Source organism: Chanodichthys erythropterus, chromosome 11, assembly GCF_024489055.1.
Source record: "Chanodichthys erythropterus isolate Z2021 chromosome 11, ASM2448905v1, whole genome shotgun sequence".
NCBI classification, from domain to species: Eukaryota; Metazoa; Chordata; class Actinopteri; order Cypriniformes; family Xenocyprididae; genus Chanodichthys; species Chanodichthys erythropterus.
The window spans coordinates 37541083-37556750 of record NC_090231.1 but is presented as its reverse complement, the minus strand read 5'-3'; the positions used below and the strand labels follow the sequence as shown (position 1 = coordinate 37556750).

At 34.2% G+C, this 15668-nt stretch overlaps 1 protein-coding gene across 2 annotated transcripts in view; it reads left to right on the top strand.

Annotated features, from left to right (window-relative positions):
• focad (focadhesin) overlaps positions 1–13816 on the top strand; it is an 82843-nt gene extending 69027 nt beyond the window's left edge. For both annotated transcript variants that reach the window (XM_067399689.1, XM_067399691.1), the window contains exons 35-44: positions 131–211; positions 283–411; positions 523–638; positions 2667–2927; positions 3165–3254; positions 5592–5769; positions 6228–6325; positions 12244–12495; positions 13188–13263; positions 13419–13816. In XM_067399689.1, coding sequence (XP_067255790.1) covers positions 131–211; positions 283–411; positions 523–638; positions 2667–2927; positions 3165–3254; positions 5592–5769; positions 6228–6325; positions 12244–12495; positions 13188–13263; positions 13419–13492 — 1355 coding nt within the window. In that variant the 3' untranslated portion in view covers positions 13493–13816. The remainder of the gene's footprint in view (positions 1–130; positions 212–282; positions 412–522; positions 639–2666; positions 2928–3164; positions 3255–5591; positions 5770–6227; positions 6326–12243; positions 12496–13187; positions 13264–13418) is intronic.
• Positions 13817–15668: the final 1852 nt, after the last annotated feature.

Here is a 15668-nt window from a genome sequence, read left to right as displayed (position 1 = left end):
TGAAGATATTTATTTTTATTGTTACTACTACCACTAATAAAAATTATAAAAAATATTAAAGCATAAAAATGAATACTGTATAAATGGAAGAAGACCAATAAAACATACTTCTCCACCCCCTCTCTAACAGTTCCTCAGGACTTCAGTTATCTCCCAGAGAGAAGTGTGATCCGAGCGAGTGTAGACTTCATCACTGAAGCAGGAAGGAAAGGTAACACACTATCTAATGCTGTCTAATAAAAAAGTGTCTCTGTTACTCACTAATGCTCTGACTTTGTGCAGGGCCTGAGTTCACTGCTCCAATCCTTGTGAAGACGGTGCTGGCAACATTAGGCGCAGTTGGTGGAAGCTTCCAGTATCCTCCAGTCAACTGGAGCGCCGTCCTCTCTCCGCTGATGAGACTCGGCTTCGGTCAGCTTCCTCTTTGCCATCATCATGAATTAATGTTCTATAAGAAAAGGCCTTGTGGCAAGTATTTATGGTGTCATTGAAGATAAATGATTTTGAAGTGTTCTGCCGTAGGTGAGGAGGTGCAGCATCACTGTTTAGAGTTGGCTGTCAGTCAGGCCCAGTCCTCCCAGAGTGCCTCACTTTTCCTCAGCATCTGGCTTGTGCCTCCCCTGGTGCACAGCCTGAGTGTGAGTATTTGTTTCTTTCTGTGTGTAATAGATGTTATTATGCTTTTTTTTTTTTACCAAAAGATATTTTTAGCATTTGAGCTTGGGAAAGTAAGATATAACCACACAGAATTTGTTTAGTTTATATATATATATATAAACTAAACAAGGGGGTCAGAAAACAGCTTTTATAGGCTAAATTGGCGAGTATTGTTGACCTCCCCTTACACTTGAGCAATAGCAGGAACCGGCTCTCTTAAACATAAATGGACTGGAAAAGGACTGGAAGGCCAGGAAAACTTTCAGAATCTGTTTCTCAGTTTAATTTTTGAGAAAATGGAAGAAGTCCAGGAGATCACTCTAAATATTGATTTTTGCTTAAAGAAACAATTTTGCTCAGAATTTGTTTTACATTTTGTGTACATGTTTCCTGTATTTTCCGATTGTATCATAATAAAGAGACTGAAAAATAAATATGGATGGTCATTAAACATTGCTAAAACAACAAAGCTGGTGGTGACCTAAGATTTTTGCGCAGCACTGTATATATTTATTTATCTCTTTTTTTTAACATTTTATTTTGGTATATAAGTTCAAGGAAATCCACTGTTAAAAAGTTTTTTTTTTAAGTAGTAGTTGTAATAAGCATAGATATTGATATTTATTATGGTTTTTGACATAAATGAGAAGCCCTACATGGCTGCTAGTTTTAGATGTGCAAAAAGTTTTTGAATTTGTTTTATTTTTTGTTTGTTTGTTTTTTAAATGTAATATATATATATATATATATATATATATATATATATATATATATATATATATATATATATATATATATATATATATATATATATATTTAGTTACCTCATTTTATTTCCTTTTTCTTCATTTTTTTCAGTCATAATTAAAGTTCAAGGAAATCTGTTAAAAAATAAATAAATACTGTTAAAAAAAACAGGGTTGTTAAATGCATTGTTTCTAATGAGAGTAATGGTAATAAATAATCGTGATCTCAATATTTTTTTACCATAATATACCAGTCCTACATGACAGCAAGTTTTTCATGTGTAAATTTCTGCTCATATTTTCTTTAGAAAAGTTATAAATTTAGTTTTTTACTAATTTGTAAAAAGTACTATATATGTAGAATTCAGAAACCCTTGTTATTAGTGACACTGGTGGCCGTTAACTGAACTGCAGCGAGCGATCTACTGTTGCTGCAGCTTTTACTTATCATTATTGTTACAAGGGCTAAATTCTTTTTTGTTCTCCACTGCTGGAAGCTGGAAATATCTTTGCAGTTGATATACTGTTAACAAAAATTTCCGATGCCATCCACGCTGCTGAGACTGACGTTTAGATGAATATGTAAATGTGCTGCATGCTTTCCTCTCAATAACAAAATAATCACAACAAAAATGACAACAATGAGAAAACAACGGTTAAGAAAGCATCTGATCATAGCGATGCTAATATGTTTGCACAAGCTCTGCAATTCACCGCCATCATGTCAACAGATGAGGTACTTAAAATTACACTGTTATGATATCTTGGTTATAAAGTATATTTGAGACTATAGACTATATAGATTTGGCTGTGTGAGGACTTTGAATTATTCTTTTTTCTTTGCATTACAGTACAGAATGGCTCATTCGGCGTTATCATGAACATTGTATAAGCATTAGTTTCATGTGTCATTGAACGGAAGATATGCTCTCGGGAGCCCACGTAAATGTCACATCCTTTTGATTTTCCCGGCAAAAACAAGTCAGTCTACAGGCTTTCATAGACAACCTAGGAAGTCAGGGAAGGTCTAATTTTTTAAGTGAATAATACATGAAAATTATTACATATTGCCCCTTTAATTCCATAATTTTTCCTTTTGTAATATTCATAAACTGTTTTATTGAATGTAACTTATAAGGATGCTGAAAAGTGAAGAAATAATTAGTTGCTAACTTTCTCAGTGTTGTCATCTGTAAGAAGTTCATCATGGTTATCTGGTTTCAAAATGTCACACTGTCTGTTGTCTATCTGAATTCTCCACAGCTCCGCACTAGGGCTTATCTGTACGAGTGCCTGAGCTCCTGGATGAAGCATGTGGCTGAAGACAAGCTGCAGGTGTACGTGGATAGTCTGGCAGTCCAGCAGTTTGAGCCCGACACACGTGCTCAGCGCCTGCCACTATGCCTGTCCATCCTGCGTGGCCTGTCCAAAGCCATGGCGGTCCCCAACCCTCCCCAAAACTGCTGGACTGCCCTGTGCTCTGCCACGGAAAAGATCTATAACCTCTTACCTGATAATATACCGGTATGTCCTGGCAGTTACCTAAAGGTCGTGACACACCAAGCCGAAGGTCAGCTTTCTGGCACGAGACGGAGCCGACGTGACAACACAGTCAGCTGCTAGTGCTTTTATGTTGGCTTGGTGTGTCATGGCCTTAATGGAAGATGTGTTATAGTCACACATGTTGATTAAGCATTGAACAATTAGAACAAGTTCTGCTGCTGTACAGTGATATGTTTGGATTTTTGTGTTGGTCTGTAGGCTGCTGAGGTGGACCTCTATGAAGCGACGTGTTCATGTCTGTCTGAACTGAGCGACCCTGAGATAGACCGCATAATCAAAGTCAATGAGGTATTATATAACTATAATGTTCGTGATTTATATCCTTATAAATCTGATTCTGTTGAAATGTTTCATCATGATATGTAGTCATAATATCTTGCCTCAGGGTAACACATTTCTTCACTTTGCAAGCTCAAGATAAGTAGAAAATGACATAAAGTGGTTAATAATGACTGAAGAGATGACTGAATAATCAAATTAAATGCTTTTTTTTTTTTTTTTTTGGTCACACCACATCATGAGGGTCATTGTAAGGGTCTTTCCACAAAAAGTGTGCCTCTGTTTTTTCATTACCATGTAAATAATGACTTTAAGTATGTACAACTAATGCCAGCATTTATAGAGAGCAATAGTCGGGTTCTGGAAGTAAACTCCACTCATTTTCTCCATAGGGAATTTGATTTTGAAAAGTAACTTATAAATATAAGAGGTTGTTAATTATTTACTATAGTTTAAAAAAATGCTAATAAAATATGACAAGATCTGAGTTAAACTGGGTCAGAAAAAAATTTATATTATGTCAGATAACACTTAAGCAAAACATGGTCAGGTCAGAGTGTCTGAATAATTTTTGGTTCCAAAGTTTTATCAATGTATGAAGAAATTTTGGGTATAATATGTCACAGTTTACTTTATTTTGCTATCCTCACTTACATAAATGAACTATAGTTGTCTGCTCACCAAGGCTGCATTTATTTAATTAAAAATACAGTTAAAACGGTAATGCTATGAAATATTATTACAATTTAAAATAACTGTTTTCTATTTGAAAATATTTTAAAATATAATTTATTCCTGTGATCAAAGCTGAATTTTCAGCATCATTACTCCAGTCTTCAGTGTCACATGATCCTTCAGAAATCATTCTAATAGGCTGATTTACTGCTCACGAAACATTTATTGTGTACAATTGTACAGAATATTTGCGTACTCATATATATATATATATATATATTTTTTTTTTTTTTTTTCAGGATTCTTTGATGAATAGAACAGAGAACAGTGTTTATTTGAAATATAATCTTTTTTTTAACATTATAAATGTATTTACTATCACTTTTGATCGATTTAATGCATCTTTGCTGAATAAAAGTATTAATAAAAATAAAAATTCTTACTGACCCCAAACGTTTGATTTCTGAAGGATCATGTGACACTGAAGACTGGAGTAATGATGCTGAAAATTCAGCTTTGCCAACACAAGAATAAATATTTTAAAATATATTCAAATAGAAAACAGTTATTTTAAATTGTAATAATATTTCACACTATTACTGTTTTTTTTACTGTATTTTTAATTAAATAAATGTAGCCTTGGTGAGCAGATGAAACTTCTTTTAAAAACATTAAAAATCTTACAGATCCCAAACTTTTGAACAGTTGTGTATATATTGTAGTTTCATTGTTTTTAATTCAGTTCTGCTGTTTGCAGTGCTTCATGTATTGTAACTTTGTCTTTTTGTCTGATTTTGCTTCATATCAAAGTTTGTAGTATGTGATTCACTTTGTAACTGATTGGTTTGGTTCATGGTTTAAAATGCTTTAACAAAGTCTTTTTTTAAAAATCTCTATGGGAGAAATGAATGGAAAAAATACTTGGGCAGGAATAGTTGCACTCTATTAGGTTTTATTATAACCATTTTACATCAGCAAACATCAGCAGAAATTCAGTATTTCATTTTATTGCCTTTTATTTTAATGCCTTCATTCTTCACGAAGATGCCTTTATTTGGAAATAAATATGTTTGATTATATAAATATTAATAAAAATAAATATTACTATGAGTAGATCAATATTATCTATTATAGTTATTATTTATTGTCGACATATATTTGTTGGCTTTTAGTGAACATAATATTTAGTTTTAAAGACTGAAATTTGTGTCCCTGTTATGCATCATGCAGTGGATGTAATAGTTCTATTAGCGTCCCTCATGTAGCAGTTAGTTTCAGTATTCTGGTTTGATTCATTCATTTCCATTATTACACAATGCTGCCTCCAGGCAACATATCTTAAAAGAATATCCTTTTTTATTATTTATTGTTGATTTTTGTAATGAGACAGATTTTATGCAAGAACATTGAGTTTTTCCACAAATATAATGCATACAATAAATGTTTGCAGTGATGAATAGTTACGCTTTCATCCATGGAAGGATTCCCTCTTCTTTCATGATAATTAATGATAATCATAATTCATGGCAAGTGCATAGGACAGCTTCTGCTGTTTTGTAATTTACAAGTTAAATGACTTGCTCAAAGGTACACTTACAGTGGCTAGAGACATGTAGTCAACAAATGTACAACCTCACACTGTTTTCCCCTGTTTTTGTGCTCCCTCTACAGGCTAATGTTGAAAAAACAGCTTTCATCCTAACCTACCTGACATCTAAAGGCAGAGTCCCTCTCCTCGGACTCAATGATGTCATCAGTACCATCCTCCAGGTTGGGAATATAAAACGAATAAGCTGGCTTCTTCTGCAGGGCCTCCACCAATCACGGTTCGCCTCTAGTCCCAATACAGGTGGGTTAATAATACTAATGTATATAATAGTATTATAATAGTAAAGCGCTGAAGTTAAAAGGTACACTACCGTTTAAAAGTTCGGGATCAGTAAGTTTTATGCTATTCATTTGAACTTTTATGAATTAAGAAAAAATGAAGAATTCTAATATGCAAATTAGCATATTAGAATGATTTCTGAAGGATCATGTGACGTTGAAGACTGGAGTAACGATGCTGATAATTCAAGCAATAAATTAAACCTTAAAAAATATATTAAAATTAAAAATGCTTTTTTAAATAATATTTCACCATATTACTGTTTTTATTTTATTTTTTGATCAAATAAATGCAGCCTTGGTGAGCATAACTTAACTAAACATTACAAAATCCTTCCGATCCCAAACTTTCCATTTCAAATACCCACTCTTTGATGAACTTGAATCATGATGTTGTTTAAAATGTTTGTTTGTTTTCAGGGGTCTCTAAACGAATAGAGTGGCTGCTGGAGTTAATGGGCCACATAAGAAACGTTGCATATGGATCTCCCTCCGCTAAATGTGTCAACGTTATAGAGGTATGTGCAATATGACTACGCTGCAAAATCTTTTTGCTTTAATTTATTGGGCACTGGTTTCTTTTTAGGTCGCTTTACAATCGTATGTGGATTTGCCTCTCAGAAGAGCAGTCACTGCCATCTGGAAAGTGTTTTCAGTTGCCTTGCTGTGGGCCTAATGTTATAAACAGTTCTTTTCTCTATAAAACACATTACCAGCTGCAGGAAGCAAGATACTACCTGTTCACTATCTTAAAGGGATAGTTCACCCAAAAATGAAAATTTGATGTTTATCTGCTTACCCGCAGGGCATCCAAGATGTAGGTGACTTTGTGTCTACAGTAGAACACAAATGATGATTTTTTTTTTAAACTCCAACCGTTGCGGTCTGTCAGTCATATAATGCGAGTGAATGGTAACAAAAATTTTGAGTAAAAACACGCACAGACAAATCCAAATTAAACCCTGCGGCTCGTGACAACACATTGATGTCCTAAGACATGAAACGATCGGTTTGTGTGAGAAACCGAGCAGTATTATATCATTTACCTCTAATACACCACTATGTCCAACTGCCTTGAGCGTGTGCACGGCATCAGAAAGTCACCGCTCCCAAATGAGTTCATACGAGAGAACGTAATCTTTTAGTTTTAAGTCGGTTTGAACAATCTGGATAAGGGCAAGTAAGTACTATTTTGATTTGTCATCATACATAAAATGTTTGTGCACTGTGTAAACAATGAGTGACGTACAGTACAGTCCAAAAGTTTGGAACCACTAAGATTTTTAATGTTTTTAAAAGAAGTTTCGTCTGCTCACCAAGGCTACATTTATTTAATTAAAAATACAGTAAAAACAGTAATATTGTGAAATATTATTACAATTTAAAATAACTGTGTACTATTTAAATATATTTGACAAAGTAATTTATTCCTGTGATGCAAAACTGAATTTTTAGCATCGTTACTCCAGTCTTCAGTGTCACATGATCCTCCAGAAATCATTCTAATATGCTGATTTGCTGCTCTATAAACATTTATGATTATTTTCAATGTTGAAAACAGTTGTGTACTTTTTTTTCAGGATTCCTTGATGAATAGAAAGTTCAAAAGAACAGCATTTATCTGAAATACAAAGCTTCTGTAGCATTATACACTACCATTCAAAAGTTTGGGGTCAGTAAGAATTTTTATTTTTTTGAAAAGAAAGTAAAGAAATTAATACTTTTATTCAGCAAGGATGCATTAAATCAATCATAAGTGGCAGTAAAGACATTTATAATGTTACAAAAGATTAGATTTCAGATAAACACTGTTCTTTTGAACTTTCTATTCATCAAATAATCCTGAAAAAAAATATTGTACACAAATATTTTGTACAATTGTACACATTAAATGTTTCTTGAGCAGCAAATCAGCATATTAGAATGATTTCTGAAGGATCATGTGACACTGAAGACTGGAGTAATGATGCTGAAAATTCAGCTTTGCATTACAGGAATAAATTACTTTGTGAAATATATTCAAAAAGAAAACAGTTGTTTTAAATTGTAATAATATTTCACAATATTACTGTTTTTACTGTATTTTTAATTAAATAAATGTAGCCTTGGTGAGCAGACGAAACTTCTTTTAAAAACATTAAAAATCTTAGTGGTTCCAAACTTTTGGACTGTACTGTATGCGTGTGAGAGATCACTTCCGGCGCTTGCGTAAACTATGCCAGTCACGTACACACCTCACGCACCGGATGCCGTGTACGCGCTCAAGGCAGTTATGGCGTTATTTTACTGTCAAATGTCGAGAGCGCATTATTGTGAAGCGAGAGCACATCAATGTAATGCTCGAGAGCAAATCTCTCCGCTCACGCGCGGATTTCGTTTGCTCTCGCACAAATCTGGATGCACGCTCTCAAATGTGACCCGATCTGGCGAAATAAGTCGGAAGTCGCAATGTTCTATTTTAAGATATGGGCCGATAATGTGGAAAAACAATGAAAAAATCGATTTTTTTTTTTTTAAGGTAATTTCAAAGAACAGACTTTCAAAAATAATCTCCCAAAGTTTCGTAGTCCAGATAATTGAGTAAAGGTATTTAAATGGATATTAAATTTGACATGGTTTTACTAAATTCGCTGGAAATGAACTTCTCAACTCCTCTCGTCACTTATGAGCATTTCCCGGTATCCCCTGAAACGTCATTATCTCTGCTCTACAAATATGGTGTTACACATTGTATAGAACCAATCAAAAAGCTTAGAAATGTAAACACACTGACCTAAACGCTGATTTTTAACAATGGGAAGCCCCGTTTCGACTGACAGGCACGCGATCGGTCCAGCGCTCCTCCTGTCAGACTAGCGCACCTTATAAAATAAAACTCCCATTTGCGTGTCTCTCTTTAAAAGCCAATAAAAATAGAATCCATATAGGTAGCACAAAAATTCTTTTTGCATACAAAACCAAAGACTTTAAACTTTCATATCAAGACTCCAACATGCTTCTGTTGTGTTGTTTTCACCCTCTAATGAGTCTGAGTAATATGCGTCTACGAAAAAAATAGCACAGCAGCTAACTGAATACAGGTATGTATATTTCACGTGCTCATAACTTCATGAAAAATGCACAGATCATAAAAATGGCACATCAATATTTAAAGCAGATTCTCAAGATTAAAATGAATCCAAAATCAATATAACATATTGCGTTGATCACAAGATATTACTCACGAAATTATTTAACATACTTGGCTAAATACATGTCTCTCATCTCTCCGGGATGCAGTGTGTATCCAATGTTCCCGGACCCATCCATGTTCGTTTTCCAACGTGGAATAACACATAATAGATATCATTTTAAAGCTTAGAATCCCATCTTTTTAATGCATCTAACCATTTTGTAAAACTCCTAACGAGTGCTGAGAAGTGCCTCTAAACCGGAGTTTACCGCCCGTTGGCGCCACCTGGCTGCGGAAATAATGAACAACAATTTTTCAAACTATTCTTTATAATATCACCACGAAATTTGAACCAGATGCAGCTCACATATAGGAGAGCATCACCAAAAAAGATTTTTTTAGCGATCTTATTGTGTTCCTGAGTTATTCCATGTCAAATAAAAAAAGAAAAATTATTTTTAAAAAATTATATATATATTTTTTGTCTTTTATCAGCTGTTTCTCAGCAAGATAATGTCCAAATGTAATGTAATTTATATTTTCTTAAATTTTAAAATGTTTTCTATCAAATGATTCCTACATTTTGACTCTCCTTGCTAAAGTTTTGGAGTTATGAGTCTTTACTTTTGTGTGTGTCGCTCAGAAAAAAAAAAAATAAGAACTTAAAGGGTTAATTCAAATAAATACTTTAAAATAATTTTAGCTTCAGCCTGGTTTAATAGCATTTATATATATATATATATATATATATATATATATATATATATATATATATATATATATATATATATATATATATATATAAATATAAATATAAATGTCTTTGGTCATATTAAGCTGTAAAATAAATAGTTTATCCCTTTAAATGCAATGGATTTTGAAAGATATCAACAAAAAAACGGGCAAAAAACTTTAAAAGCGATTTTCTCAGGTTTTCAATTGGAAAAAGAGGGCAGACGACCATAATTAAAATGGGTATATCTTTAAAACCATTCAAGGTATGACTTTGACTAGGATATCATTTTAAAGCTTATCTTTCCATTGATACCAAAATCTCAATTTTGAAATTTGGGTCACTGTGACTCATTTTGCTGGATCAGGTCACAAATATACAGTGCTCTCTTATGAACTGCCTCTCCTCTTGCTCGGATATTGCGTGTGCACGCTCAAACTTTGTCCTGTGCGCTCGCAAATCTCTCCATGCTCTTGCAGAAATTAATTTGCTCCTGGATTAAACGCTGTCAAAAGTTATCAACCAATCAGAAGAGACGACTGATCCATGAAAATGCTATGTAGAATCTTATTGGCTGAGAGTGAACTGCGCCTGGAATTCTTTTGACAAAGATGGACATGTAATTTCTTTACAATTTAATAATATTAATCAAATGTAATTTAGTCTAACTGCATCACATTACAGGTCAAACCCCGATTTATCTAAACAAACAAAAATAAGTTTTTTAAAGTTATTGTGGTTGAACGTTTTGTGTAGCCTACTTGTTGAAATTTATATAAAAATGGGTAACATTTTAAAATAAGGTTTTTATTTGTTAACATTAGTTAATGTATTATCTAACATGAACTAAGTAATGCAATACATTACTTTAATTATTAAAGCTGCAGTAAAGTCCGTGATTTTTCCTCTTTGTCACCATCTCTCAAACCTGCAATTACAGTCATATGCGGAATAGTTATCGTCAGCGCGGATGAATCTAATGTTTGCTGTCAATCATCGCACCGTTGTGGATACTGTACTTCTGAATCACAGATTCTACGTCTTGAAAGTATGACCAATATAAGAATTTTCACTGGAAAATATAATCTGAACAAGTAAGTAACATTTCTGCCACTTTTGTTCTGACCAACTGAGGAAAAAAGCATCAGGCCTACAATAAATCGCGCTGCCAATAGTGATTAAATCTAACGATCGCTTAACTCGGATCATGCCAAACCGTGCAAATTATTATTACTGTAATATTGTTCTCAAATTGTTATTGTTAACAACATCAGCACTGTGTGTATTTAGTGTGTATTAGCGTTACCTGTAGATTTCAATTTCTGTATCCACTCCACAGTCCGAAGTCTTTTGCTTTGCACACAATATCTGAGCGAGAGGAGAGGCAGTTCATAAGAGAGCACTGTATATTTGAGAGCCTGCATCCAGATTTGCGCGAGAGCAAAGGAAATCCGCGCGCGAGCGGAGAGATTTGTGCTCGAGCATTACATTGATGGGCTCTCGCTTCACAATAATGCGCTCTCGACATTTGACAGTAAAATAACGCCGTACTTACATATTGGATGCTCTGGGGGTAAGCAGATAAACATCAAATTTTCATTTCTGGGATGAACTATCCCTTTAAAGGCACAGCATGTAGGTTTCACTGCTCGAAGTCGCGTATTGAAAACAATAACAAAGGCAAAGCTTGGCGATGCTGTGAATGAGTGTGGAATCATGGGAGTTGTTGTCTTCACCTCTGGAAAGCAATCTGACAGGCCCCAGGCAGAAATCGTGTTCATGAATGAGCTAATGTGTGCAAATTTATTAATGATACTGTGGTATGAAGCAGGGCAGGCCGAGAGCCTTGAATATTTTACATTACTGTTTTTATTACGCTTATATGCTGCAGTCGGTTTTGATGTTTATGTTTATTTTACGAATAAAGTTACATTTAAAATCCGCCTCCTTCTTCCCTGAACTTGAACATTGTTACAGTTACATTTGATCACTTAAATTCACATTATTTTATTTCATTCTAATAAAACAGCTGCTAGTGCTGAATTACTAATTAATACAAATTAAAATTGTGGGATAAGGCAGCGCTGTTTTGCTTGGTCAAAATAATCATGCTAAATAAGTTTGAGTGTTGAAAGTTGTAAATAACGTTACTCTCTGCATTTAAGTCGGCATGAAATGGAAGTTAATGGAAATGATAGTGTTTTCTTCCCTGTTGTGACACATATCTGAGTGAAATGGTTTCTCGAACAAGACAACATGTAGGGCGGGACTTGATTTTGTCTATTGGAAATTGATTGGATCATTGTATCATTGTGGTTTGCTATTGGTGGATCTCCCTCCCTCATCCCAGTAAACGTCATCAGATAAGAGAGAGATGTTGCTGCAAGAGACAGGGGAAGTTATTTTGATCATTAATTTAAAAAAAAGAATCATGTGCATGTATAAATCACTAATAATGCTGCAATATTTTATATTAAAAAAAATAAGAATTGTATGTTTTGACTTTAAACATAATCACTATCACTTTGCAGGGCACAGACTTCCTCCTAGGTGTGTTTGCTGCAGCAGTGGCATCTTGGGCTGACCATTGTACCCCGCTTCTCATTGGCATCAGGACCCAGTGGTTTCCGTGGCAACAGTCCTCTCAGATAACAGAACTGACTCATGCTCTCTATGTCAGCCCTGCTACCACTGAGCTGTCGGTCGCGTCATGCCAATCTGCGATCCCATATAGCATAAAGCAGCTACTCGCCAAAGAGCCGTGGAAGTCCCAGTCACAGAAGGTATGGCATGTTTTATCTCTCGTTTTACAGTTTAAATGTGGAGGTCTGGTGAATGTTTTGGGTTGCTTAGTAAACGTAAAAGTTGCACAGTTTAAGATGTCATTCATGTTCATTTCCACAAATGGTGCAGAACATCAAATTGTAATACTTCTAGTCCTCAACACTGAGTATGTGCAATAACAATAGTAATTAAAAATAAAGCAAATTTTTTCCTTTGTATGAACTCTTCTGATCAAAAGTTTGGGTCAGTAATGTGTTTGTTCTTCTCGCTGATGCTGCATTTATTTGATCAAAGATACAGTACTAATAGTAATATTTAGGAAAAATATTAGTTTAGAATAATGTTTTCTATATGAATATAATTTAAAATGTAATTTGTTCCTGTGATGCCAAGCTGAATTTTCAGCATCATTATTCCTGTTTTCAGTGTCACATGATCCTTCAGAAATCATTCTAATATGATGATTTGGCGCTCAAGAAACATTTCTCATTATTATCAATATTGAAAACAGTATTTGTGGAATATGATACAATTTTTCAGGATTCTCTGATGAATAGAAAGTTCAAAAGAACATAATTTATTTGAAATATATTTTAAAATAGTCTTTACTGTCACGTTTGTTCAATTTAATGCTTCCTAGCTGAATGGAAAAAAATGACTGACTCCATTCTTTCTTTCTTCATGCCATCAGTTCATTGACTGGCTCTTCAGTATTACTGAAGGTCCTAAACTAAGTTTCTCAGAGACTGCTGTACTTACAGCCAGAGGTGAGATGCTTTGATCCAACTAAATTATTGTTTTTTTTTAAATCAAATTTAAAAATTACTGCATAGCATGATATCAAGAATCAAAGGTTGTTATATGATTTACAGTATATGTGCAGTCTCTTATTTGACTTACTTGTATCTCTTATTTGTCTTAGCGGCATTAATGGCTCTGAGATCCACCTCGGAGTTCAAGAAGAAGGGCGTGTGGACCAGAGCGTATGGCTGGTGATCCTGTCAAAGCTGAGACACACCAAGGGATTTGTTTACTTGGCTGTTTGGAATAGCATCTACATAACAAAGCTCATGTTTGACCATTTCACAAACTTAGTCATAATCCCAGTCTGTTACCAACCAGAGTGAAAGCTGACATGTTTAATAGATTGAAAGTAGGAATACCATAGTATTTCTTTTTTTTTTTTTTTTTGCTGTTAAAAAAACGAACAGAGAAGTGCTTAAAAATGGGCTCAGAAAGCATCATTATTTTCCACTTTTGTTTATTTCCACTTTCTTGCATTGCATGTAAAATGTAGTGATATTATAAAAATAAATGTATCTGTGCCATTTGAAGTATCTTTGTCTGTTCAATTGAAGCTCACTCTTTTTGCATAAATTCCCTTTTACTAAGAACTTGAAATCCAGATCAAGCTGATTTTTAACTCTGGCATCTTTTAACCTGAAATCTTTCTCCTTTCTATATATACAGGATATCACAAATTAGTAGAGTTCAAAAGTTTTCTCGTTGCAACGTTTGGCCCGTCTAGTGGTTAAAAACAAAACTCTATTCACTTTGCAGAAGAACAATATTTTGGTGCTTTGGGTCTGTGTGACTGTGCGGATGAATATTGTTATCCTACTGCTCATTAAACATTCACTACTAGACTTAAGAGATATAACCAAAGGATTTCAAGCTGACTAGCTGAAGATGTTACTGTGGCTTTACCCATTAATAGACATGGTACTTCCTTGAAAATAAATTCCAGCACAGCTACAACAACCATAATGAAATGACTATAATGCTTTACATTGAACTCTGTTAGAGAGCTACATATGGCAATTCAATAAAATATTTGTTTAAAATATATATATTTTTTTTTAATATTTGTCCATATTTGGCTCATTTAACTTTTATATTATTTTTTAACCAAAAAATAATGATAATTACATAGTGTACCTTTAAAGAAAATAATACTTTTCTTCTTGTCACATTATGAAAGAAAGGGTTTTCTCCAAAACAATTATTGGCACCCTTTTATTCAATACTTTCTGCAACCTCCTTTTCCCAAGATAACAGCTCTGACTCTTCACCTATAATGTCTGATGAGTTTGGTGAACACCTGACAAGAGATCAGAGAGAATCTCTCCAGATCTTTCAGATTCCAGCTCCATAATGGTGATTCTTCTCTTCAGTTCACTCCACTCATTTTCTGTAGGGTTCAGGTCAGGGGATTGGGATGGCCATGGCAGAAGCTTCATTTTGTGTTCCTTGTGGCTAATCTGAATATGTTTTTTCACTATATTTGTGTGTAAAGTGAACCATCAGCTAATTTGCCACTCGGGTTGTTTTATATCTGAAATAACAGGTTGGTCTTCTCGAAACAGGTTTTACTGGACTTTGGACTAAGGTTTATTACTATTTTAAATCTTTCGATCTTATATTCTGTGAAAAGTGCTGTAGAAACTTGAATTGAAGAAGAAACAAGGGGCCTTATTTATAAAACGTTCAGTAGAAACTGTCCCACATTTGATCTAAGATTATTTCTCAAATGTGTGTACGTGTGATTCAGAGAAACACACACACACACACAGGTTTGTTTTGCTATCAAAGTGAGGACATTCCATAGGCGTAATGGTTTTTATACTGTACAAACTGTACATTCTATCCCCCTACCCTTAAACCTACCCATCACATTTTGAATAAAACTTTGTATAGTATGTTTTTAAAGCTATTTTAAATATGTCATTATACAAATTTGTGTCCTCATAAATCACAAAAACGCACACAGTTAAACAGCTCAAACATACATTTTATTCATAAGCCTCGTCTGTGAAACCGGCCATAAATGTGTTTGTCCTTTCGAGTCATCTGATTTGCCTTACATGGGCCTGTTTCCACATTTTGAGTAAATAAATTTGTTAATGTAATGCCTGAAGGAAGGGCCTAAGGCAGTGAAGGTCACTGTTAAAGTCACAGCTGTCCTGGTTTTTATTGGTCTGTTCATTCCAGAAATTTGTGAAAGTTGTGGTAATAAGTCAGTAACATCATGACATACATGAGGAATCCCATGTTAATAAGGAATCCTGCTGCACTGGGAGATCACCTATAGAGACATGAAGGCTTCTGTAACTTGAGTCTCTTTAGGCTGAAACTTCGTTTCATTCACGAAAAAGTGAAATCTGTAGACGCT